This window comes from Oncorhynchus kisutch, linkage group LG6 (assembly GCF_002021735.2).
Source record: "Oncorhynchus kisutch isolate 150728-3 linkage group LG6, Okis_V2, whole genome shotgun sequence".
Taxonomy (NCBI): Eukaryota; Metazoa; Chordata; class Actinopteri; order Salmoniformes; family Salmonidae; genus Oncorhynchus; species Oncorhynchus kisutch.
The window spans coordinates 78371397-78399344 of record NC_034179.2 but is presented as its reverse complement, the minus strand read 5'-3'; the positions used below and the strand labels follow the sequence as shown (position 1 = coordinate 78399344).

Below are 27948 nucleotides of genomic sequence, written 5' to 3'. Positions count from 1 at the left end.
ATTAGCCTGCAGCAAAATTGGTTATTTACCGCTTTGCTAATATTTGCTCACGATGCTAAACATTTATTATATTCCATGAGAAGAGGTGGATTCCTGACATGGGGCACCTTGTCCAACTTTAATTTCTCAGTGTGTGATTCCCCTTTTAGTCACTAGGGAGAGACCTTTCAACAAGGAAAACAGCTGGTTGACTCCGGGTCCAACAGCAGTCAAACAGGCAGAGGCAGCCAGCCGCAGTCATCCTCATCAACCGCACGCCGATCTGCGGATCACATCGTCCACGGGATGGATAACGACATGGCCGAACCGGACCCATCCCGTCAGCGCAATGGTGTCGTGGAAGTGCTTTATGGAGAATTCACGGACTCGCTCAATTCAAAGGTCAGATATTCTGTGAGCTTGACTGAGAGTGCTCTCACTATACAAAAGATATCATCGTCACTTGAACAGGATGAGGTGGTTTTCCATTTAGCTGACTGTCTTGGCTGCCGGGCTTATAAAGTGGAGGACGAAGCGGACGTTGGGGCGTTCTTTACAGCCTATTTCTACCCGTTCAAGAGGCGATGGATAAGCACAGGCATGGCCCGGCAGAAAGTAGAGCAGTGCTTTCGGGTCGCACTGGTCCAGGACCCTCTCACCAATCTTCAAGAGGCAGAGAGATGGGCGCGTGCCATCAGAGAGGCTTCTATCCGCCAGATACCCCGACGACATGGTGAGAAGAAAGGCTGCATAGTTTAAATAAAACTGTTGTTTCTTTCTGGTATAGTTATGTTTGATGAGGGCGTAGGTTCTAATTTAATTTTGCCAAATGGCATCAAACTCTAGGCTATTTATATGGATAACCTGAAAAGTCTGTCATCATTGCGATGTACTGTGGGTCTATATGTTTCCTCATTTATTTCGAGAGGAATTGTATACTTTGCCCATGGAAATGGGGCTTATAAATTCAGTTCAAAATGTGAGGGTAACTTTCCATCCCCTTTATCCCATACTGCACCTAAGGTCCAGTAATTCACAACCTGCTTACTCGGTTTCTATAGAATATGATAGGCTTAAGTGCCAACTGACTGGGTAAACTTGGAGAAGGAAATGGAATGTCCTGGAAATGGAATGTCTTTAATCTCTCACACCCAAGAACCAGCATTACCTGCTGTGGGAGGATGACTGCCAGTTACCTTTCTCAAGAGTGAAATCATTTGTATAGATTTGCAACTGTGAAATTTCTGTATAATTTGTCAGGGGTAATTAAGTCATCGCAAAAGCAACATAGCTGAACCCAAGTACTCAAGTGATTGTTTTTCATCTAATGGTGCTTATGCCGGTTGTCTTGGATCAGGAAAACCCTTATTACAACACAACCGTATTCAAATGCCTGCTTTTGAAATCTTCAGTCCATGTCATAGACCCGACTGACCCTACTGAATCAGTTCTGAACATGAAACAGAGTGCTGCTGATGCTAGTTACCCAGTTATCACTCACTGAGGAGATCATTTGGTGTGGATGAAGCTGCCACAGGGAGAGCCATATGCAAAATACTATGCATATGACATTCTGTCAAAATATTGCACATTATCTTGAATTGAGTTTATCCAAGTTATTGCTACAAGATGAAATGTCTCACATTAATGTGTGCTTCGCTAAATTGCATTATTAGATTGGTTTTATTAGTTTATTCGAATCCCCATTAGCTCTTGCGAAGCAGCAGCTATTCTTCCTGGGCTCCACACAAAAACATAGAACATGACAAGGAACAAAACACTGATAGGCTGATAGACAAGAACAGTCACGCAAATAAGATAGGAGTGCATGTGCCAAGGGCCTAAATAGGCAGAATGTAAGGGAATTTCCATCTGAACAAAAGGGAGAGCTGTCGAGGATATAGTCAATCATAAATCTAATCGGTTTAAGTTGCAAGAAGGAGACACCCTCCAGCATAGAAACATAAAAAACTTCTAACGGTCCTTCTCTGAGAAGGCACTTATATATTAATCAAACAGTAGCAAATATTCTCTAAACATCAGCCCGAGAGCCTTGTAATGAAGTCAAAATAAAAGACAGTGACTTTGCCATCTGCTACAGAATCACACAGTGTTCATAATGTCATTGTGTCCCTAGTCGTTGTTTCTTCAGTAGCTCTGGCATCAATCACTATCGAACGATATGAGAACAATCCATAACATTCAGTGACAGGTCTAGTGACCATCAACCCCTACACAAATGAGTATCATAAATAGAGCACTGGAAATCATGTATTACAGAACGGGAAAACATATACATATGCTAAGCATTGTGTTAATTATCTTAACTGAATAGCAACTTTTTTCATCTTAAATATTTCCCATTACACAGAGTGAAGATAATTGTCCATAAAACAAGGGTGCCTGCCTATTATCTGCTTAGGGGCCATGCTTAGGGGCCCATGCTTAGGGGCACTCTCTAGACCCCTCAGTGGCATAGTTCTAGAGGAAACGGATATTTGATTTGGCAGTGACGGATTTGGAATGTTGGTTGCCAGAAATGGAGTCAGGTGTTGGTGGAATAAGGAATGAGGTCGCCCCTTGAATTGCCCTTTAGGTGTCCAAGGCAACTGAGACAAGGGTCTTTGTGTGAGTTGCACCTTAGGCCTGGAGCCAGCAGGAGTTGGAGTTTCAGAGCTTTGCCAAGAAGACAGATGGTAACCTGACCTGAGAGGTAACTGGTAGCATTCTCTCTGGCCTGCTGGACTTCAAAAGCCACCAAAGAACATTTTTAAAATGTCAATTCGCACATATTAATGAAGTGTCTTTCGATAGCCACTGATGATAAGCCATTGAAATGCTAACAATTGATGAACTGTGGCATGACTCAGGATTCCTGCTCTATAGTACAAGAAGGCTTCTCCATCTGTAGTACAGTGACTACTGCATAATGCAATGATATCATTAATTGATATGGTTTTTTTTAGCATTCAAGATTCGGGCCAGACAATAATACAGTATTCAACAGAATATATTATGTGTTTTAAATGAGTAATGGGAAGCTAATAGATGCAACAAAATACGCCACATACATTTTTGTTCTGGAGCAAGGGTGCCAAACTCATTCCATGGAGGGCCTAGTGTCTGCAGGTTTTTGTTTTGCCTTTCAATTAAGCCCTAGACAACCAGGTGAGGGGAGTTCTTTACTAATTAGTGACCTTAATGTATGAGGGACAGAGGGCGTATGAAAGTCAGAGGTTGTATGAAAGTCTGAGGGACCGACTAATCCCTGAAGGGATATTTATGTTAATTCATTTCATTTTATCTGGTGATGCAGCTGGATAGGTTGGATTAAGAAGGTAATTTCTTTTTTTCCTATAAGGTTAATGTTTAGGGAAAGCTATCAGACACTTTCAGTGCATAATACCACATCAATTTGTTGAGACTAGATGCTAGATATTCCTTTTCCAGCAGTTTTTTTGTGGTTCAGTCACAGCTTGACTGTGTAAGGACTGCACAGTGTGTGTTTAAGTATCTGCTGTCTACCATTCAGTTCCTGTCACAGCCAGGTCATATCGGACTGAATGAGGTGTAAATAATGAAATCCTCAAACAATGTGATGTACCTTTGCACATCAAAGGCCATGGAAGGTAATATCCTGCTATTTGCAATGCTTAGAGGTACCATAAAATGAATGTCTGCATTTTTGTAAGGAAATTCAGTCTGTCTTGACTTTCAGGAAGGTAAAATGTTTTCAGTGTGAACTTATATGACTAAAACCAGATAGAAAAGATAATGGACCTATATATTTTTAAATAAGATCATCTTTGAGAACTAACAATCACCAAAATAAAAACTCAGGGAGAATCTAAAATGTAAAAAAAAATGTCATGGCCCCCATTGATTTTGTTATAATGTTTGAGTCACTCAGATAGCATAAGAACACAACATAAGCCATGGCAAAATGTGTCAAATTGCAGGAAATTAGCTTTAAAACGTCAAAATGTTGTCTCTCTGTGTGTGTTCCACGGAGAGAGTATGTATCTGTCACTGTGATATCGCCCTACGGCCCAATGCTCTGCTGATGCCCCAGTGTCTCTCAGTGATGGAGACAAGAGCTGAACGGTGCCCTTGCTACATCAGTGGCCTCTCACCCTAGCCAGGCTGGTCCCCCGGAGCCCTCATCTCCTGCCCTTTTCCCTCAGACAGGCCTGCCTGTGACAGGCTGTCAGGGCCCCAGGCTCTACCTCTGTGGGCTGGGTGTCTAACCCCCAACCCTAATCTTGGACTCACTCAAGCTTGTTTGCAGATATGCCAGCTATGTCTGAGTCATGGAGGTAGTGTTACACCTTGGGGACACCTGAGACAGCAAGCTTTCACTTAAAGCCATTTCTACCAGCATTGTATTTGGTTTTCCTCAGTGTTCTGGCTAGTTTTCACTTATAGTGATGTGTCATAGCAATAATGCAATAATGTGTGGACATAATGAGATATATTATGTTCTAAATTCATGTATTTAGTAATGCTATATTTATTGCTTTAGTAATAGATTGAATATACACAGCAAAGTTGATCAGCTAATCAGTTCCATTCATTTGATCCCAGCCTCAGTACTTGTTAGTACTCACACTCAGCCACCTCACCTCTCTGTTTACTCATTTCCTCAGAGAAACACACACACTAGCTTGCTTGTCAGACAGCCCTTCAGCATGAGTCAGGGTCACGTCTGCCCACAGGCACTTAACCACGCACACACACACACACACACACACACACACACACACACACACACACACACACACACACACACACACACACACACACACACACACACACACACACACACACACACACACACACACACACACACACACACACACACACTCATACACACACACACACACACACACACACACACACACACATACACATACACACACACACACGCACGCACACACAGGACCTAAAAGGTTGTTTCCACAGAAATGACTCTGGGCAGCATGTTACAAAATATGACTTAGCTCCTCATTTAGGGTCCACACTGTTTCTGTAACCAACTTGACTGGTGAAGATCACCACCTGCAACAGAAGCCCTGTTCATACCTAGTTCTAGCATGCGCCTTTTGTCCTGATCTTGTCAACATTCTGATTGTGCCCACATTTTTCAGACAGGTGTAGACGATGAAAAGACACATTGTGATTTGATTGTAATCAGATCTTCCTGAGGTAGTCAGGCACGGATTTTGTCTGGATATCAGTCAAGTGTAAACAGATCTGGAATGGTCAAACTATTTAAATTATCATTATACCAGCCTCAAACATCAATGACAGATACCACCATTGATTTACAGCATCAGTAATTGTCTTAAAATAAATACATTCATGTTATTTTGAAAGAATATCTGTCAAATAATTTGCTTACAGGGAGGCACCAGCTAATCTGGTCACAATGCGGACACAGTGAACGGATAAGAGACACATTTTAATACAATGTGTAGACACAACAAACCTTGATCACATAGTTATTGGATCATATTGATCAGATCACATGTTAGCGCAAGGTGTAAACAATGCTATAATGAACCCTGTATGCCTGCTACTGAAACCTTTGTAACTATCAAGCTCTGATAACCAACTTCAATTCGGATAGCTTTGCTTTCGTACTGTATCCATGTGAAGGAGTTTTTTTTCCTGTGATAAGTGAAATACAGAGCTGTACAGTATTTCTAGTTGCTGTCCATAGGTGCACAAACGTACACTTCTTTTAATGTCAACTCGATATGTTTTCTATACCCAATTTTACCATAGATAGACCTAATAATGATAACCGGTCTTTGACTGATTAGATCACCTGTGAGCACATATGTTAGAGCCCACCTCTTATTGACCCAGGAACCATGGAAATGCTTCCTCGACATATACTCAGAGGCTCCTGGGAGCTGAAGGCTTTTGAACAATGGGAGGCCCTATGTTTGAAAGTAGCGTTACCAAGTTAATGAGTAGACCAACATCTAGATTGCGTTTTTAGTTTTAGCCCCAAGCAACCATTAATGTACTGCTACAGGAGACTGAAGTAGTCAGGAGACAGGAAACACAGCAGAATACAGCAGAGCATGATATTGCTTACATGGAAATATCTCATGTTCTGTGGTGGTAAAGGCGGTGCTGAATTCCTACTCACAAGCTGTCAGGGGAGGATGTTAAACCGCCTCTGTATTTGAGGCACAAGGACTACAGCATTGGCTTTGACCCCTGAGGAGGCAGCGATTGTTCTGTCATCCCTGAACTGTTTTATCGAAGCCTTTATTTGGCTCATTGTATTGAGAGCATTTTATAGAGCTCATTTGACCTCACTTGAGTGGAAAAACGGACCCTAAAAGTTATGTACCTAAAGGCAGCATCCACCATTGTGTCTGAAAGACATGTAGAGAGAGCCTTTTGTGTATAAAAGCCACATTGTGTAGTGTGAAGAAAAAAATACAATGGCAACCCTTTGTATGAATGGGGAAGAGTTAGCAAGACTGTGTTTTGATACTGTCTTAATACTGCTGTTTCTGATGGAGTCACACTTCACTTTGAGATATTTTGGTACCTCTGCTGTCCCTGCACAGGAGCCAAATGAGTAGGAGGTGCCACTCCAGGTCAGCCGGCTGGTAATTGGATTTCTGGGCAGGGACAGGGGAGGCCATTTCCGCTCAGACGGCACTGGGCATGAACCAGACAGAGGGGCCTTGTGTGGAGGGACAGTGGCACAGCAGGGTAAGGGTGTACTGGTGCCAGTCCTGTTGGCATGAGGCTACAGGATGGAATTCACAGAGCAGCGCGATGGCTGTTTCACTGCTCCCAGGGGTCCAATTAGGCCCATGGGACCAGTCCCAATGCCCAGCAGAACCGGACTCACACTCACTGGTGAGAAGTTGCTTCCGCATGTGGCACATGCAGGGTTCAGAGGATAATGCTCAACTGCCAACCTTGATCCGGTATTGATAATGTCTGACAGGGTTCATTTGAGTCTGAAGTACTACTCATAACCACAAACAAGTGTAATCTCTGTAAGGATGACCCCAATTAGTCGATTGGTCGATTGTTTGGTCGATAGGCTGTTGCTTGACCAAGATTGTTTTAGTCGAGCAGTGGCAAATATATAAAAAATAAATTATGTGGACTAATCCATTTTGAGGCCTCAGGGATGGCAGACCACAGTATTAATTACCATAATTTCTCATTTGGAATGTTTGTTTGTTTATGGTAATTTATGTTAATACATTCAATATCTTATCATAATTACAGGTCCTGGGTGGCACAGCGGTCAAAAAGCACTGCACCGCAGTACTGAGGCATCACTACAGCCTGGGGTTCGATCCCAGGCTGTGTCACAACCAGCCGTGACCGTGAGCCCCATAGGACTGCTCACAATTGGCCATCTGGGGTATGGGAGGGTGACCGGTCCGGCTTCCCTTGGCTCATCGTGCTCTAGCAACTACTTGTGACAGGGCCGGGTGCCTGCAAGCTGAGTCCGGTCATCAGTTGAACGGAGTTTCCTCTGACACATTGGTGCGGCTGACATCCGGGTTAAGTGAGCAGTGTGATAAGAAGTAGGCGGCAAGGTGGGTCATGTTTCGGAGGACCTTCGCCTCTCCCGAGCAATTGAGGAGTTGCAGAGATGAGCCAAGGGACCTAATTTGGGGAGAAAACGGGGTAAAAAAAAATATGCTTGTGACTGTCGGGCCTGGTTAGTACCGGGACGGGAGATCGCCTGGGAATACCAGGTGCTAAAAACGATATTATTATTACAGTCTTACCGTTGTCATTGTAGGAGTGGAAACGTTGTTGGCAGAATGCACATCCTAAGTTTTGGTTTATTTCATTCCATTTCCGAGTTGTCAATATATTCACTGTCTTTTGTTTGAAGCGCTCCTGTCAATCTTGAGTAAAGACATGCACCTGATTACACATAGAAGTAGGTCTAGGCTACCTGGCCTGCAAACAAATGTAGGCCTATAAATGTGCCCATTTGGGGATCTGATACTATTTCTGATTGTCTTAACTCACAATCACTGTGGAGCTTCTCAAAGTCATCTTTCCTTCGCCTCAAACAGCAAATAAACACTCTGTTTTTACATCCATTGAGAATCACAATAGTTCCTTAACGTAGCCTAATTGAGAAATTCGCTCCCTTTTGATAACCACTCAGCATGAAAGGGTGAAAAAATCTCATGCTCTGATCCGGTTGAAACGTCATAAAATAGGCCTGCCTGATTAATTCTTATCACTTGCGCAAATAGCCTACAGCTGTGTCTGTTTGGGAAACTCTTAGAGCCCAGGATATTTTTACATATTGGCAATGGCAATAGAAGTTATTTTTTATTTGATTAATTTTCATTTAGATAGAATTGTGATTAACCACATGACATTGATTTTGAGACACGAGGACTTCAATATAAATTAAATTAAACTTTTCCACGAATATGTGCATATGAAAATCATAACTGGCACGCAGATCAGGAGAAATGGTATGATAACTTGGCACTCCAAATGGAAAAGGCTGCCAACCGCTGGTGTATTCTATTACTGGCAACTTCAGGAGCATAATGGCAGAATCTGCGAAGCCCAGCAGCAGCGAGAAGAGGAGGGTCGGGTCAGGAACAGGTTAGGCTTATTGATCTCTGGCTTCCTCTTTAGTAATTTGTGTGTCTTCATTTTTAATCGCAGTGCTTAAAGCATCAGACAAGCTAAGTAGCCTGCATATAGTTGTTTTTATTCAAACATAGGGTGTGTCTATAAATGGAAAAATACATGTTTTTACATTTGGAACAATCTATTGGTCGAAAGAACAGACGACTCTCGACTAAGATTTGTTTTTGTCGGGGACAGCCCTAAATCTCTCTTATGATTTAGAAGACAGTGTGCAGAAAGACAAGGGCATCTACAGTAACTACAGTATCAGAGGCTAGGAGTTCATCCTGAGTTAAAAACAACTGTCTCTGAAATGATCTCTCATGGCGCTCTGCAACATCTGAACAAGTTCTGCCAGCTTTTAATTATTCCGTTGGTGTCTGGTAATAATTCTAAAGATAACCACACAGATCATAACAGAGTAGCATTACTTAAATAAATTCTCTGGTACTTGTGTATACGTTTTAGCCAGTAGTTCTGAAAGGAGCACTCATGAGCCAAAAGTGATCCCCGAAAATGGTGTACTACCTCACATATGTGCAGATATGTGCACCACGTCATTGCTTTCTCTCTCGCTCTGCTCTGTGTGCATCTTGCTAGCTTTCACTCATATTGCAGGGGGCTGAAGCTCATTGGCTGAAACTCAAATTTCTAGGTGTCTGGCTCACGTGTGGGAAAATGTAGGGAAAATGGCACAGCACAGAAAAACTGTCGCTTTAAAACTAGGGATTTGTGGCTAATTTAGGCAAAACTGCAGATTGACACATCCAGCCCAAAGCGGGAGATTTAAAAGTTCCGGAGCATATCTTCAACTACAACATTAGGCGAATGAGTTGAGGTGGCATTGTGTTTTGTTAGACTTACATTTCTGGGGGAAAATAAGTGGATCACAAAAACAATAATGTTAAGCACCATCTGTGAGTGAATGGTGTCACTGCCCTTGGCATCACTGTTTAATGCTATCTTTTTGAACAATGGTTTTCTGCCAAGGGATCGAGAGGGTAGAGACTCCTTTCATAACCTCTTTGACATGTCTGAGATTGATGTCAGAAAAACATTTTGGAAGACAATGGAGAGTTGCATGATTGATGTTTCCTTGATACTAGAAAATTAAGTGGAGCAATTATTCCCATGACAACTTGAGAATACCAACTCACAAACTATTCATTTTTCCCTCTTCTGTTTATCTACATCTTTCACTCCATTGCTCTCTTTTTCTATTCTCTCTCTCTCTCTCTCTCTCTCTCTCTCTCTCTCTCTCTCTCTCTCTCTCTCAGATGTGAAGTACTATGAGGTACGGCGGCCCTGCAGGATCATGGTTCTGGTGAACCCCCAGAGTGGGCGGGGCCAGGCTCTCCAGCTTTTCTCCGGGCAAATCGAGCCCATGCTCACCGAGGCTTCAGTCCCTTACACATTGGTCATCACTGGTCAGTCCCTACACATTGGTCATCACTGTTCAGTGCCCTACACATTGGTCATCACTGGTCAGTCCCCTACACACACTGGTCATCACTGGTCAGTCCCCTACACACTGGTCATCACTGGTCAGTCCCCTACACACACTGGTTATCACTGGTCAGTCCCCTACACATTGGTCATCACTGGTCAGTCCACTACACACACTGGTCAACACTCAGTCCCTTACACATCTACCTGCTTGAGCCCTATTATCTCACTGTCCTGATTGCGTACACACGCACGAGCACGCACGCACGAGCACGCACGCACGCACACACACACACACACACACACACACACACACACACACACACACACACACACACACACACACACACACACACACACACACACACACACACACACACACACAGTGTTTGACTGTGTGTACGCAATCCTTGTCGGATCCCCTGCTCTCAACTACTCTCAACTGCTTTTCACTAACAGTAGCAGTGAGTTCAAAGTCACTGAACTCTGCATAACCTTTCACTGAATAAAAGTCAGGTATCTTTGAGCAGCAGGAACAATCCAAGGAGTCAGAAAGACTTTTAAAAATCACTTCAGCTACACATTAACTCCACCACCTATACTTCACCATCACCCAGTATAGCTGACAAGAAGCTATCTCTGCCAGCGTTACAAACCATCACCAAGACACCTATGAGTTGTTCAATGCCTTCTTAATCTTTGAAACAACTGAAAATGGAGAGAACAGAGAGAGAGGAGAAAGAGTGTGAGTTCAGTCCCAGGGGACCCAGGCCCCAGGTTAGCATCTGGGTGTTGATGAAAAAAGACAGTCTAATTACCGATGGTCGGCGTGACGATGCCGTCCTGGGACTGCTGGGAGCTGGGAGAATACCACTGCTAGCACTGCTTCCCCTCCACTGCCTGGGTACTGTAGCTAGCCTGTCTGAGTGGATTAACCGGCGCCACCTCGCTGCCCTGCCTGGGTACTGTAGCTAGCCTGTCTGAGTGGATTAACCAGCACCACCTCGCTGCCCTGCCTGGGTACTGTAGCTAGCCTGTCTGAGTGGATTAACCGGCGCCACCTCGCTGCCCTGCCTGGGTACTGTAGCTAGCCTGTCTGAGTGGATTAACCAGCACCACCTCGCTGCCCTGCCTGGGTACTGTAGCTAGCCTGTCTGAGTGGATTAACCAGCACCACCTCGCTGCCCTGCCTGGGTACTGTAGCTAGCCTGTCTGAGTGGATTAACCAGCACCACCTCGCTGCCCTGCCTGGGTACTGTAGCTAGCCTGTCTGAGTGGATTAACCAGCACCACCTCGCTGCCCTGCCTGGGTACTGTAGCTAGCCTGTCTGAGTGGATTAACCAGCACCACCTCGCTGCCCTGCCTGGGTACTGTAGCTAGCCTGTCTGAGTGGATTAACCAGCACCACCTCGCTGCCCTGCCTGGGTACTGTAGCTAGCCTGTCTGAGTGGATTAACCAGCGCCACCTCACTGCCCTGCCTGGGTACTGTAGCTAGCCTGTCTGAGTGGATTAACCGGCGCCACCTCGCTGCCCTGCCTGGGTACTGTAGCTAGCCTGTCTGAGTGGATTAACCAGCACCACCTCGCTGCCCTGCCTGGGTACTGTAGCTAGCCAGTCTGAGTGGATTAACCAGCACCACCTCGCTGCCCTGCCTGGGTACTGTAGCTAGCCTGTCTGAGTGGATTAACCAGCACCACCTCGCTGCCCTGCCTGGGTACTGTAGCTAGCCTGTCTGAGTGGATTAACCGGCGCCACCTCGCTGCCCTGCCTGGGTACTGTAGCTAGCCTGTCTGAGTGGATTAACCTGCGCCACCTCGCTGCCCTGCCTGGGTACTGTAGCTAGCCTGTCTGAGTGGATTAACCAGCACCACCTCGCTGCCCTGCCTGGGTACTGTAGCTAGCCTGTCTGAGTGGATTAACCGGCACCACCTCGCTGCCCTGCCTGGGTACTGTAGCTAGCCTGTCTGAGTGGATTAACCGGCACCACCTCGCTGCCCTGCCTGGGTACTGTAGCTAGCCTGTCTGAGTTGATTAACCGGCGCCACCTCACTGCCCTGCCTGGGTACTGTAGCTAGCCTGTCTGAGTGGATTAACCAGCACCACCTCGCTGCCCTGCCTGGGTACTGTAGCTAGCCTGTCTGAGTGGATTAACCAGCACCACCTCGCTGCCCTGCCTGGGTACTGTAGCTAGCCTGTCTGAGTGGATTAACCAGCGCCACCTCGCTGCCCTGCCTGGGTACTGTAGCTAGCCTGTCTGAGTGGATTAACCAGCACCACCTCGCTGCCCTGCCTGGGTACTGTAGCTAGCCTGTCTGTGTGGATTAACCAGCACCACCTCGCTGCCCTGCCTGGGTACTGTAGCTAGCCTGTCTGAGTGGATTAACCAGCACCACCTCGCTGCCCTGCCTGGGTACTGTAGCTAGCCTGTCTGAGTGGATTAACCGGCGCCACCTCGCTGCCCTGCCTGGGTACTGTAGCTAGCCTGTCTGAGTGGATTAACCAGCACCACCTCGCTGCCCTGCCTGCCTCCACTTAGAGAATGGAGCCCTGCAGAACTATCATGTCATCTACTAGTCTATGCCAGAGGACTAAGGCACACTGAGAGGATCGTCTTTCAGCGAGGGAGTAAATCTGTGGTTTTCTGTGGTGTGTGTTCATGTGTTTGTGTGCACCTGCATGTGTGTCTCCCTCAGAAACTGAGGGAGCTCATGTGGAAAACAGTTCAATGTTCAAGTAGGTATGTATTCAGAAACTGAGAGCAGAAAAACGTTATATTGGGCATCTAATGTGATATGTATCATCCTAACCCAAAAGGGACCTTGGTTCATATCACATTAACAGAGAGTAGCTACCAAGCTATAGCTCATCAGAAGAGAGGATTACATCAAATCCAGAAAGTCAAGAGATAGTGAGGTAGCCCCTGTCTATGTGTGTTTGTGTGTGGCAGTGACCCCGTGAATAAGGAGAGGGCTGGGAAGTGCAGCCTCAGCCTCCAGCCAGCAGCATAGAGTGCTGAGTCAGCCGCAGCAGCCTCCCTCTGCTTTTGCCTGACAGCACAGGACCACATCACTCCGCTCTCAGTCTCCCCATACATACCAAACAGCATGGACTTAAAGGAAACTCAGTGGGTGAGGGAGGGCTAGGGGACAGGTATATGTTATGCTAGGAGAGGAGGAGAAGAGGAGGAAGAGGGGGGGGTGGATGTAGTAATGGAGTGTCTGGTCATTTTTCAAACCTCAACACATACGGTAACTCAAGCAGAAAAGTAATGCCCTTGTGATGACAATGCCTCAACACACCCACAGAGACACACAATTGCAAAAACAAACAAACACAGTACTGCCTTTAGCAGAGCTGATATTTGCTGTAGAACACACGTCTCAGCTGGCAGAACTGTGCTAGACAGTGTGCTTAGGGGGGATCCAATAAGAGCCCCTGCAGCGCGACTGTCTCAAGGACATCTCCAATAAAACTCCACTAAACAAACAGAGTCGGCCCCAGTCGTCACATCAACTATCACAGCAGTGGCAGATGTTTGCACTAAGGCCTGCTGCTTTGAAGACTGCCATCGGCCAGTTGAATAGCCACTGCACGGTCTAATGATATGTATGGACTGATAGAGGGAAATTTAATCCTTTTTCTCTCCCATCCCACTGATCCCTCCCTGGGGGCTTCTGGTGAAGGGAGGCCATCTCTCGGACCTTATTCCTTCTCTCTTTCCTCCCTCCTCCCTGTCCCTCTCTCTCATGGCGTTTCTCTCTGTCCCCCATAGAGCACCAGAACCATGCGAGGGACCTGGTGAGAGAGACTGATCTGTCACAGTGGGACGCTCTGGTCATCCTGTCAGGGGACGGGCTGCTGTTCGAGGTGCGCCAAGTATAGACACTGCATGAACACATTTCCAGCATAGCTAACTTGTCTAAAGTTTCCGTAAGACTGTTTGAATAAGCAGTGGGGTTTGTGGGGTACTACTCTCAGTTGGAGGGTCGTGGCCTGATGCTGTTTGTGTGTGTTTCCCTGTCCGGTCAGGTGTTGAATGGTCTTCTGGAGAGAGAGGACTGGGAGGAGGCCATCCAAACCCCACTGGGCATCTTACCAGGGGGCTCGGGCAACGCCCTGGCAGCCTCTGTCCACCACTACACTAAGTAAGTCCACTAATGAGACATTTAAATGCATAGAGTACAGTAGAATGGAATGCGACAAAGAAGGTGATTTATCCCTTTTCTATGGATGTAATTATCACATTAGCTGACTGGGCAGAGTAGGCACATTTCTCCAGAGACAAGGGAGAGAGATAGTGTCTGCTTCAGCTTCACACTTCATAAAGTCCAAGAAGAGTCATTATTTGAGGGTAGCTGATAGCTACTTTTAATGGAGTGATGTAATGGGTTCTAGAGCAACTGGAAATTCAGTGGACTACTACTGAGGTAGTGTCTGGACCGCCTTTATTACTGCCAGTTTGTGAAATATGAACCCCCTAAATATACAACGTCAACAGAAAAACAACAACAAAATACACAGCGAGTTGTATAACATCAGATATCTATCACAGTTGAATAAAGCTTTGCAGCCTATGAACAACCCTAACCCTAACACCCCAGTTCAACTCAACTCAAACCAAGCTAACCCTAGCCACAACCATTATCCTAGCCATAACCCTTACCCTAGCCACAACCCTTACCCTAGCTTCATGTCCACACCCCAGTTCAACTCAACTCAAACCAAGCTAACCCTAGCCACAACCATTATCCTAGCCATAACCCTTACCCTAGCCACAACCCTTACCCTAGCTTCATGTCCACACCCCAGTTCAACCCAAACCAAGCTAACCCTAGCCACAACCATTATCCTAGCCATAACCCTTACCCTAGCCACAACCCTTACCCTAGCTTCATGTCCACACCCCAGTTCAACTCAAACCAAGCTAACCCTAGCCACAACCATTATCCTAGCCATAACCCTTACCCTAGCCACAACCCTTACCCTAGCTTCATGTCCACACCCCAGTTCAACCCGAACCCCATTATCTTACAGTCAGACAGTGCAGATGGTTATGTTTAAAGTACTGTAACTGTCCAGTGTTTCCAGATCTCTATGAAATATGACCTATAATTAATTACTATATGAGTTAAATAGTGTTCCTTCCAAAATAATTGTAATTAATAATGTTAAAAAGCAGCTGTTCTGTGTTGGAATGGTGTGGGCATACCCTAACAACGGAATGGTGTGTGCATACCCCAACAACGGAATGGTGTGGGCATACCCCAACAACGGAATGGTGTGTGCATACCCCAACAACGGAATGGTGTGTGCATACCCCAACAACGGAATGGTGTGTGCATACCCTAACAACGGAATGGTGTGGGCATACCCTAACAACGGAATGGTGTGTGCATACCCCAACAACGGAATGGTGTGTGCATACCCCAACAACGGAATGGTGTGGGCATACCCCAACAACAGAATGGTATGTGCATACCCCAACAACGGAATGGTGTGGGCATACCCCAACAACGGAATGGTGTGTGCATACCCCAACAACGGAATGGTGTGGGCATACCCCAACAACGGAATGGTGTGGGCATACCCCAACAACAGAATGATGTGGGCATACCCCAACAACGGAATGGTGTGGGTGTACAGTGTACCGGTCATTAAAAATATGAATGTGAGTAAACTGCTGATTGTCCAGCTCATCCTCCTCAGGAGTATGACATCATGCTCTATGAGGAGATAGCAAGCATTTTTGAAATGGTCAGTTTAAGTTTTTCTCCCAGTTATACTTTGGCCACTGAAACGAGTATAGGACGAGTCAACAACATTATTTGGGTATGAGTTAGCAGAATATGAATTAAATTAAATGTGAGATTTTCACTGGACAGTTACTTTAAAACAATGGGATTAGGGTTTAACTGGCATGTGGACATGAACCTAGGGTTAGGGTTATGGCGAGGGTTAGGGTTAGCCATAACCCTTACCCTAGCCACAACCCTTACCCTAGCTTCATGTCCACACCCCAGTTCAACTCAAACCAAGCTAACCCTAGCCACAACCATTATCCTAGCCATAACCCTTACCCTAGCCACAACCCTTACCCTAGCTTCATGTCCACACCCCAGTTCAACCCGAACCCCATTATCTTACAGTCAGACAGTGCAGATGGTTATGTTTAAAGTACTGTAACTGTCCAGTGTTTCCAGATCTCTATGAAATATGACCTATAATTAATTACTATATGAGTTAAATAGTGTTCCTTCCAAAATAATTGTAATTAATAATGTTAAAAAGCAGCTGTTCTGTGTTGGAATGGTGTGGGCATACCCCAACAACGGAATGGTGTGTGCATACCCCAACAACGGAATGGTGTGTGCATACCCTAACAACGGAATGGTGTGGGCATACCCTAACAACGGAATGGTGTGTGCATACCCCAACAACGGAATGGTGTGTGCATACCCCAACAACGGAATGGTGTGGGCATACCCCAACAACAGAATGGTATGTGCATACCCCAACAACGGAATGGTGTGGGCATACCCCAACAACGGAATGGTGTGTGCATACCCCAACAACGGAATGGTGTGGGCATACCCCAACAACGGAATGGTGTGGGCATACCCCAACAACAGAATGATGTGGGCATACCCCAACAACGGAATGGTGTGGGTGTACAGTGTACCGGTCATTAAAAATATGAATGTGAGTAAACTGCTGATTGTCCAGCTCATCCTCCTCAGGAGTATGACATCATGCTCTATGAGGAGATAGCAAGCATTTTTGAAATGGTCAGTTTAAGTTTTTCTCCCAGTTATACTTTGGCCACTGAAACGAGTATAGGACGAGTCAACAACATTATTTGGGTATGAGTTAGCAGAATATGAATTAAATTAAATGTGAGATTTTCACTGGACAGTTACTTTAAAACAATGGGATTAGGGTTTAACTGGCATGTGGACATGAACCTAGGGTTAGGGTTATGGCGAGGGTTAGGGTTACTGCTGTAAGTACAATGTATTACCATTCTAGAGTTAGGGTTAGGGTCATTACTTTTAAGTGAAGGAGTAGCTCTGGCTCAATTGAACCACAGACTGATACCTAACTGCCTCAGTCTACTGTGAGCTGACTGCTACTCCCTGCAGGTCTCCCCCGGCCTGGGGTAAGGAGCTGCTGCTGAGCTGTGGCTTCCTGCTGTGTAAAGGCCTGGTGACTCAGCTGGACCTGGTCTCTGTCCACCTGGCCTCCAGCCAGCGCATCTTCTCCTTCCTCTCCCTGGCCTGGGGCTTCGTGGCCGACGTCGACATTGAGAGCGAGAAGTACCGCCTCGTTGGCCCCATGCGATTCCTGGTTGGTACGCTGATGCGCCTGGCCTCCCTCAAGGTATATCAGGGTAGGCTGGCATACCTGCCTGCTCCTCCCTTCACACCCCAGAACTCCTCCCTCTGCTCCTCTCTACCCTGTGGGCCCAACAGCTCCCCCAATCAGAACTCTCGCCACAACCACATCACAAACTCCAATCACAGCACAAACTCCAACCACAACATCGCCCACAACTCCTCCAACATTGCCATCACAACCATGAGGACCGAGCCCCAACCAGTCAACCAGAAGGGGCCTCCTGACTCGCTCCTAGCAGACCTGGAACAGCCGGTGCCTGATCATTGGACAGTAGTGAATGAGGAAGACTTTGTACTGGTATTGGCCATGTTCCAGTCCCACTTGGCTGAGGACCTGTTTGCCGCCCCTGGGGCCGCAGCAGACGACGGCTTCATCCACCTGTTGTATGTGCGTGCAGGCATCTCCAGGCTAGCTCTGCTCACACTCTTCATGGCCATGGAGAAGGGGGGGCACCTGGCTATTGGCTGCCCACACCTTGTGTATGAGAGGGTGAAGGCCTTTCGCCTGGAGCCTCTGTCCCCCGAGGGAGCGATCACTGTGGACGGGGAGATGGTGGAGTACGGGCCAGTACAGGCCCAGGTTCATGAAGGAATCGCCAGGCTCATCTCAGGCTGAGAATCTACTCAGAGAGTTGGTCCTCCCCACAGCTCTTACTTCTCGCTCCCTTTCTTACTCTGTCTACTGTATATACAAAGTGCCAAAGACATTATATCAGCCTTTGGAAAATCCCCCCTCTTTTTTTCTACAGATACATTCAGTATCTATCTCTGTGTCCTGTTGTTTAGAGATCCCTCCCTTTCCTCTCCATGCTTCATTCAGGGTCAAAGCCATGGATGTTCTTGCAGCTGGCTGGTCTCAGCTAAGAGTGTGTGTGTATGACAGTGTGTGTATGATAGTGTGTTGTGAGCGGTGTGTTTAGTAGGGAGGGGCCCACTGCTGAGGAGTACCTTGTGTGCTCCGCTGTCTGACTTAATGAGTGTGACACACGTGAAGAGAAGCACATTCTTCTGTCCCGCGAGGATGTGGCAGGCAACCAGCTCTACGTCCGCTATTTATCTATCCGTAATCATTCTGTGGAGGATGAGACACGGGCCTGACATGTAGGCCTTCCCCCCTCAGGATATGCTGTTCGAGTCATGGGTGTAGGTTCTCTATGGAGAAGCACAACGTTGGAGAATGCAGCATTGTAGACCTCCACCAATGATATTAGGTTACTCTTCTCCTTCTCACCAGTGAAAACCTCTCCTTTACCTCTGTGTTTAATGGATGAGGTGGAAGGGGTTAGGTGCTAGTGAGGTCGTGTTAAAGCAGCATGGAGGTTCAGGAACCTGGCCAGCTGAGGTTACCTTCTTATATATCTCGCCTGTCTCCTACCCTGCTGCTGCTGCAGCTCAAACCAACATGCTTCTTGGACCAACTTCTTCCTGACACACACAAACACACAGGCTTGACACTCCCTTTCAGATCTGGAGCACTCAGCAAGGAGGGGGATGGTCTCGTCTGCTACATATGACCCCTTCTAGCTGTGTTAAGGTTGTACTCCCTCCTCCTACACAAGATGTTGGAGCCATCAGCACCTAATGTGTCCTTATTCTGAAGCTTTATGGGTGAATGAATAATACTAGCGGATGGAACTACAAGCAGTTGAAGATAAAAGGACCATTGTCGATTTTTATGAACGGTTTTATTGTAGATAAAATAATTTACATATTTCTGTTGTTTTCTGTCCAAACACACTAAGAAGGGAAACATGGTTTTGCACTACGCAGCACTGCATGGGTCAGTGGGTTTTGCACATTGATTCGATCAATAAGAGTTGGAGCGACCAGGCCAGAGTGCTGCGCTCTCTACTGGGGCCTTTTTCTTGTCGGGGTGGAGATGATGAGCATTAGTGCACTGGAGCAGAGACAAGCGCAAATGTGAGCATTATACTCGCACCAGTTCATGCCAGGTCGGGTTCACCCCAGAGATATAATAATTACTGGTGTAACTAATCCTAGAGCACACACTTGGTTTGGTTTGGCTCAAAATGTCATATGGGTGGAAGGGTTTTAATGTACTGTATAATGAATCTAAAAGGATGCTTAAAATGACTACCTGAAGGTATGCTGACTGCAGATGTAACATTATCTTCTCCCATTCTGATTTCAATCTTCCATGTCTGTGCCTGTACCTGACTTTGATATGCCTTTAGATAAAGAAAAGTTTGTTTTATTTGTCACATGCACAAGTACAGTGAAATGCTTAACTTGAAAGCCCTACCCAACAGTGCAGTAGTATATATATATAAAAAGTATAATTCATAAGAAGAAAAACAAGAAAAAACAAGACATAATAAAGAAGAGAGGAAGCTATATTCAGTGTCAGGAGCAAATGTACAACGTACAGAGATACTGGAGTATTGAGGTAGATAGGAAAATGTAGGCAGGGATTAAGAGAAAGGGACTGGAGCAGGATAAATCATTTGTTATTATAATATTAAACATACTGTATGGTACCTTTTACCCCATACATACCTATCTACCTACCTAATCCTCATTTGTCAGGCTCTACTGGTGGTGTTGACAAGGTCATAGACCATGCATACACAAGTTTAAGCACATATCCAAATTGAGAGATTAGCTATGCAAATTCTTTCAATGTGGCCCGTTCTGGGACACCTCACTGCTCTTTATGCAGTGGGAGGGGTCCCCCTAGTGGATTTACCTCAACCAGTCATTGCAGTTCAAGTGGTGGAAGTTCTGACATAGTACTTGCACATTTGTTTCTATGGTACAACAGTAGTACTGTATAAAATGTGATATGATAGCTCACTTTCATTATTTGTATGTTTGGTTGCATTGATTCACTAGCATACTGGTATCCAGGTTATGAAAACAATTACAAGCCATTTGAATTAAACTACAATCACTTGTCATATTGCCATCTGAATATCAAAAACCTCCATTTGAATCACTTCAGGTACGGTAGCTCATGCTAGACTGTGTATACTGAGTATCATCTCTACAGTCGAATATAATCTCTCCTCAACCGAACAGACAAGCGGACATCCATTGCTGACCCTGGCTGACCCTAGTGACTGTTATGTAATATGTATAAAAAACAACTGGTCTCAACACATCTGAGTGGAGTAATTGCAATTGTGTTGAACTACTGTTATCTTCTCTGTCCTGTACCCTTGGCTGGTAGGGTGGACTGTGGAGTGACTACATCATAGTACTGTTATCTTCTCTGTCCTGTACCCTTGGCTGGTAGGGTGGACTGTGGAGTGACTACATCATAGTACTGTTATCTTCTCTGTCCTGTACCCTTGGCTGGTAGGGTGGACTGTGGAGTGACTACATCATAGTACTGTTATCTTCTCTGTCCTGTACCCTTGGCTGGTAGGGTGGACTGTGGAGTGACTACATCATAGTACTGTTATCTTCTCTGTCCTGTACCCTTGGCTGGTAGGGTGGACTGTGGAGTGACTACATCATAGTACTGTTATCTTCTCTGTCCTGTACCCTTGGCTGGTAGAGTGGACTGTGGAGTGACTACATCATAGTACTGTTATTAATGTTCAAATACTGCTGTAGTCTTCTCATTGCATTCATGTCCTTTTTTATGTCATCATTACCGTGTAGGAGAGAGATCTATATTTTTCCAGGGTTTCATTTAGTAAGAACCACAACTAAATACATGAATCATGCTGTATCGACTGTCTGAATTGTAATAAAATTCCCAAATTCTTCAAGAGAATCTGTCTTGTTCATCATTAGCAGCCATCTTTTCCAGAGAGCATCAACACTGTTAATTGTCTTTTTAGTTTTTATATAAAGTGAAAATGATCACCCAGTGGTTAATATTGTCCATTACAGGTGTTGTGTATTTGAGGGTGTATTAAAGTTCTGCTTGTAGGACCAGACTAATCTTATCTTTATGATAGCAGTGTTCCAATGTCAGTACTGCTGATAGCTTCTCTCCCTCTAACCATGGATACCCATTCTAAATATCCACCTGTTGAGAGAGTAACCACTAAATAATATCATTTGTAGGCCTATACTGAGCAGACCGGTATAGAGAACTTGGCTGGAGCAAGAGTTGCCCACAATTACCCCATGCCTACTATATCTCCCAAATATACAGGAGAATATACACTTGTGTCAGTCAAACTCAAGGGATGAAGATAGAAGCTAATACGCCGAGTTGTGGAAACAACTTCTATAATCTGTCACGTGACATAGTAATAGTCACTGGCTTTATAATGAAGAGGTGGACGTCTTTCAGGGCACGCAAGAGAGAGAGGAGGGAGGAGAAAGAGAGGGTGAGTTAAGACAATAAGGCAGGTAGAGAGAGTGTTCGGATGAGATTGCATCAGGTAAGTAAAGCAACGTTATTTTTAGTTACAGTGCTCTTGTCGGTTACCATATAAATTCAGAGTATCTGCATATGAGTATCTGCATATCATGGCAAACAAATATCGAATGGCATAGGAAAAAACATATTGTAAATTCATTACATTCAGTGTGTTAATTCTCTATTTTGTGGTACATTAATTCTCTAGGCAAGTAATAAACAGGTTGTCACAACACTGCCATTTGTGCGTAAAGCAGCAGACCTCAGGTCGCTTAATTTCTGGTTCTAGTTAATTGCTCTCCACTCTCCATCGCTTCAAATGCTATTATTTCATTCATGAGCACCGACGTCGTACTATTCATATTCTAAATGGTAAAATGACTCACATATACATGGACCACATCCTATAAATACGGATTCTACTCCCTCTTGGTCATCTGTGCACAGGCTGTCCCAACAAGAGGAGGAAACTGAAGATTAGCCTTCGTGTAACAGCCAAGAGAGAAGACTTGTGCAAACAAACAACAATAGAAGGAACAGAAGAATATCGAAGTAATCCAACCGGAGTTATACAAATTGTAAAATGTCTCTAGTGGGCGCCTTGCCTTTCCTGAAACCGCGCCTATCCCCTTCTGTTTCTCCTGGGCGCCAAAGAAGACACACATTGCCAGCAAGCGAGTTCCGACCGCTCAACACGCAAGATGCCATCAGCGTGTTCGAAATCGAGAAAGAGGGTAAGTTGTCCATAAATGCAGTTATAAATGTTTGTATGTATTATGTGTTATGAATTAATGGCACGAATATACAATGTATGAGCGTTATCAGGGGTACTCAAATCGCGCGTAAAACTCGTGCCAACAGCCTCTCCTTGGGCTTTACGCACGTTGACTGGGCGCGCCAGTCTGTCTCTTCCTTTCCATAACACTTTGTATTAATCCCTTGTTATAGGTTTAATGCACTGATACGGATCCGCCTTGGCATTCTTAAATACAGTGAGTCCAAGGATGATGAAAACGTGTCTCTCTTTTCCTCCGCCAGCCTTTATATCTGTGTCTGGAGACTGCCCGCTCCACCTTGATGAGGTGCGTCATTTCCTCACGCTGTGTCCAGAGCTGTCCATGGGCTGGTTTGAGGAGGGGAGACTAGTAGCCTTCATCATTGGGTCCCAATGGGACCAGGACAGACTCACCCTAGTAAGACACTTCTATGATGTTATATAATTTACTATTGATTCATAGGTCATTTACTCTATATCTTACTGTGTTTTTATTAGCTCACTGATATTTTTTCTCAATCAGGTGCTCTGTATTACATCACCATACATATTCTTGAATGAACTCTACTTGAGCTACATTTGCATTTTTCCTTTGCTGCAGGATGCCCTAACTCTTCACAAGCCCAAAGGTTCCACAGTTCATATCCATGTGTTGGCGGTCCACCGGACCTTCCGGCAGCAGGGCAAGGGCCCTATCCTGATGTGGCGCTACCTGCAGTACCTACGCTGCCTGCCCTATGTGCGCCGTGCAGTGCTCATGTGCGAGGACTTCCTGGTTCCCTTCTACCAGAAGTCTGGCTTCAAGGTGCAGGGCCGCTGTTCCATCACGGTGGCATCACTGACCTTCACAGAGATGCAGTACCCTGTGAGGGGCCATGCCCTGATGCGGCGCAACAGTGAAGCTATTGGTTTTCCTCAGACTGTGTTATTATTGGAGGAACCAATTCAGAGGAGTGAGTCTGCATTGTTATTGGAGGAACAGACTCAGAGGACTGAGCCTGAGTCTGCTGATGTGTAAATCTTTTTTTACTCAGTTATATATTAGATTCCTGTTGTACATATCAACTATGATGTAAAATAAAGTGATGTAAACATTTACATTTATATCTAAGATGGTAGTCTAAAGTGCACACCATACATGCATGACCAATGCAGGGAGTCTTTAAGCTTTATTACAATGTTTTCATTTCAGATACCTAACGTTATTTAATATGTGAATATTTCAATGTTAACTAGCTACATGCTAATGAATGTTAGAACAAATATTGTGTGACTTCTGTCTGTGTGAGATTATATTTTTTACTGCAAATGTTCCCGTTTTATTTATTGTAAGTTTTGTCTGAAGGTTTGGGTTGCAAGCCCCCTCCTCTCTGACGGTATATGGACTGACGTCACTGACTACCAGGCTTTAGCAGCTCAACCGTGCCTCTTTATCTCTATTAGTGGGCATTAGGTATACTGTAAACGTCTGAGGATTTACAAGAGGATCCTTTCATTGGACTGCCGGTAGATCTAGTGACTTAACAAGCCCGTTTTCATACGATGAGAAAAGTAGGCTACATCCACACCAATTTGGATTAATCTGTTACTGAAACTGTTTGTCTATTCATTTCCCTTTGGGTCATATGTGCAGAGCGTTATTCAAACCATGTAGTATCTTCTCTTACTCCACCAGAACCTGTCTTACCCTTGAAACCAATCATATCTTTAATAAATATGTTTTTGTACTGTTTTTGTTATTAAAAAATATAATAAAGATGATAATGTATTAACGTTCTGAGCATGTTCAATTTGCATGACTTCAGTATAATAATTACATTTACTGTTGATTCATTTAACTATATTTATTCATAAGAATGTACAACATCATACGCATAATTTGGCTGTGTTTACACATGCAGCCCAATTCTGATCTTTTGCAAAAATTATTGGTCAAATAAGTGGGAAAAGATCAGAATTGGGCTACCTGTGTAAACGCAGCCTACCATTTGTCACGACCCAGAACTAAAGCTTGCGTGAACATGGCCAGCTACTGGACAGCAAAGACTACTGGACAGCAGCTTTCAATCTATAGCTAGAGGACTGGCCACCCCACATAGCCTGGTTCCTCTCTAGGTTTCTTCCTAGGTTTTGGCCTTTCTAGGGAGTTTTTCCTAGCCACCGTTCTTCTACACCTGCATTGCTTGCTGTTTGGGGTTTTAGGCTGGGTTTCTGTACAGCACTTTGAGATATCAGCTGATGTACGAAGGGCTATATAAATACATTTGATTTGATTTGATTTGACTCCTGATATCTCCAGGCGACTTCAACCTACTTACGTCTACCTTCGGTTAATTTCTTTCCACCTCTTTCTTCCCCTTCTTGCCTCTTCTGGCTTCACCCTTTCCCGGACCCCTCCCACTCACAAGGCAGGCAATACGCTTGACCTAATCCTTACTAGAGGCTGTTCGCCTACTAATCTCACTGCAACCCCCCTCCAGGTCTCAGATCACTATTTCGTTTCCTTTTCCTCTGACCCAACCCACTCAGCCCCTACCCAGATGGTCATGTGCCGTCGCAATCTTCGCTCTCTCTCTCTTCCACTACTCTATCCTCATCTATCCTATCATCTCTCCCTTCTGCTAAATCTTTCTCCCTCCTGTCTCCTGATTCTGCCTCTTCAACCCTAGTTTCCTCCCTTTCCGTATCTTATGACTCGTACTGTCCACTTTCCTCCCGGCCGGCTCAGCCCTCCCCTCCAGTTCCATTTCTGAGAAAATCATTGCGATCATACAGAACAGGGCGAAAATCGAGGAAAGCTAAACTTCTGGAGGACCAATCCTCCTTTCATTCCCTCCTCTCTACATTTTCCTCTTCTGTATCCGCTGTGAAAGTCACTTTCTATCACTTCAAATTTCAAGCTTCTTCCTCTAACCCTAGGAAACTATTTTCCACCTTCTCCTTCCTCCTTAATCCTCCACCCCTTCCTCATCCCTCTCTGCAGATTACTTTGTCAACCACTTTGAAAATAAGGTGGATGACATCAGCTCCTCATTCACTCAGCCTATTGAGTCTATTGGTCCCACTGACACAGAACAACAACGCTACGCTTTGACCTCTTTCTCCCCTCTCTCTCCAGATAAAATCCTGAGACTAGTGGGGTCCGGCCACCCGACAACCTGCACGATCAACCCATCCTCCCCTCCCTTCTCCTGACCATCTCTGTGGAGACCTTCTCACTTCCCTCATCAACTCATCCCTGGCCACTGACTGCCTCCCCTCTGACTTAAAAATGTCCGGAGTCTCTCCCCTCCTCAAGAAACCAACACTTGACCACTCTGACATCAAAAACTATAGACTGGTATCCCTTCTTTATTTTCTTTCCAATACAATTTAGCATGCTGTCTCTGACCAACTCTCTCGCTAGCTCTCTCAGAATGTCAGTCAGGCTTCAAGACAGGTCCCTCAATTGAGACTGCTCTCTTCTGTATCAGTGAGGCTCTCCTCACTGCCAAAGCTGACTCTCTCTCCTCTGTTCTCATCCTCCTCCTAGATCTGTCCACTGCCTTTAACACAGTGAACCATCAGATCCTCCTCTCCACCCTCTCAGGGCTAGGCGTCTCAGGCTCTGCACACTCTTAGATTGCATCCTACCTGACAAGCCGCTCCTACCAGGTGACATGGAGAGAATCTGTCTGCACTACATACTCTCACTACTGTTGTACCCCAGGGCTCGGTTCGAGGCCCTCTCCTTTTCTCTCTATACGCCAAGCCACTCGGCTCCGTCATATCCTGACATGATCTCTCATATCATTGTTATGCGGATGACACTCAACTACTTTTCTCCTTCCCCCTTCTGACACCCAGGTGGTCATCTTTGCATGCCTGGCAGATATCTCAGCTTGGATGTCGGCCCACCACCTCAAGCTAAACGTTGACAAGACGAGGCTGCTCTTCCTCCCAAGGAAGGCCTGCCCACTCCAAGACATCTCCATCACGGTTGACAACTCTACGGCGTCCCCCTCCCATAGTGCAAAGAACCTTGGTGTGACCCTGGACAACACCCTGTCATTCTCTGCAAACATCAAAGAAGTGACCCGCTCCTGCAGATTCATGCTCTACAACATCCATCGAGTATGACCCTACCACACACAGGAAGCAGCGCAGGTCCTAATCCATTCACTTGTCATCTCCCGTCTGGACTACTGCAACTCACTGTTGGCTGGGCTCCCCACTTGTGCCATCAAACCACTGCAACTTATCCAGAATGCCACAGCCTGCCTGTGTTCAACCTTCCCAAGTTCTCCCATGTCACCCCGCTCCTCGGCAGGCTCCACTGGCTTCCAGTCAAAGCTCGTATCCACTACAAGACCATGGTGCTAACCAACGGAGCAGCAAGAGGAACTGTTTCTCCCTACCTTCAGACTAAGCTCAAACCCTACACCCCAACCCGAGTGCTCTGTTCTTCCACCTCTGTGGTTGTCCCACCTAGCTATTTTAATATGAATGCACTAACTGTATGTCGCTCTGGAAAAGAGTGTCTGCTAAATTACAAAAATGTAAATGTAAAGTGCAGGGGCTTTTGACTCAAATTGAAAGTTACAGATTGTCATAATTCCTGACTGTGCATTTCGGTGAGGGTGAAATAGTAATATTTTGGAATTCAGTGGAAATAAAGCACTGACTGCCATATATCAGTGTTGTCTTTTTACATAAAGTGTATTATTACACCTGCTTAAATTGATAATTTATTTATTGGAGAGAAGACAAAGCCTTCCAGAGTATATTTTCCCCAATTAAGGCATACTGTCACCCTGTCAGTCTTCATCCACAGACCTGCCAGGTGAACAACTGAACCCACACGGAAGGGTAAATCTGGCACAAGGAAATAAACTCCCCTCACTCATTTATTTAGAACCAAATCTACAAATTAAGCTGAATTATAACATGATCCGATTTTTCATCCTAAAATTTTATCATGACAAATTCTTTAAATCCCATCTACAAAGGGGAGACAACCACCACCATACATGTCAACAAAGCCATGTAAACACTGCTATGGTGTGTTTGAACTAATTCTAGCCACAGATCACCTAATTCCATCCTTTTGGTTAGAAATGTGTGCATTTCCCCTAGCTGCTCTGGATGTAATAGTGTTGGGATATTTTCTAGCTGTTAGTGAGGAGTGCTGCTGTATGATGTGTTGGCTGAGGTCACAGCAATGAAAGAAGGTCGACTCCCCCAGCCATCAGAGTTAGAAGCGTGAGCGGCACTAAATTGTATTCAATGAAAGACAGGTGTCAGTGACGCCTATTCAGTGGAAACAGAGTGGTGCAAATGCTTCCTCTTGTGTGCAGTGGGCACAGGATCAGTGCCAAA

At 45.3% G+C, this 27948-nt stretch overlaps 2 protein-coding genes across 2 annotated transcripts; both read left to right on the top strand.

Moving 5' to 3' along the window:
* Window positions 1-49: 49 nt before the first annotated feature.
* Window positions 50-21209, top strand: LOC109892277 (sphingosine kinase 1). Its single transcript, XM_020484729.2, has 5 exons — window positions 50-712; window positions 9912-10061; window positions 13855-13949; window positions 14112-14227; window positions 17222-21209. Exons 1-5 carry the CDS (start codon window positions 286-288, stop codon window positions 18090-18092), a joined length of 1659 nt encoding a protein of 552 aa, XP_020340318.2. The 5' UTR covers window positions 50-285; the 3' UTR covers window positions 18093-21209.
* A 530-nt stretch (window positions 21210-21739) lies between these two features.
* LOC109892009 (serotonin N-acetyltransferase-like) lies at window positions 21740-24362 on the top strand. Its single transcript, XM_031827752.1, has 4 exons — window positions 21740-21837; window positions 22263-22549; window positions 22854-23008; window positions 23192-24362. The coding sequence occupies exons 2-4, from the start codon at window positions 22399-22401 to the stop codon at window positions 23606-23608; spliced, it is 723 nt and encodes a 240-aa protein (XP_031683612.1). The 5' UTR covers window positions 21740-21837; window positions 22263-22398; the 3' UTR covers window positions 23609-24362.
* Window positions 24363-27948: the final 3586 nt, after the last annotated feature.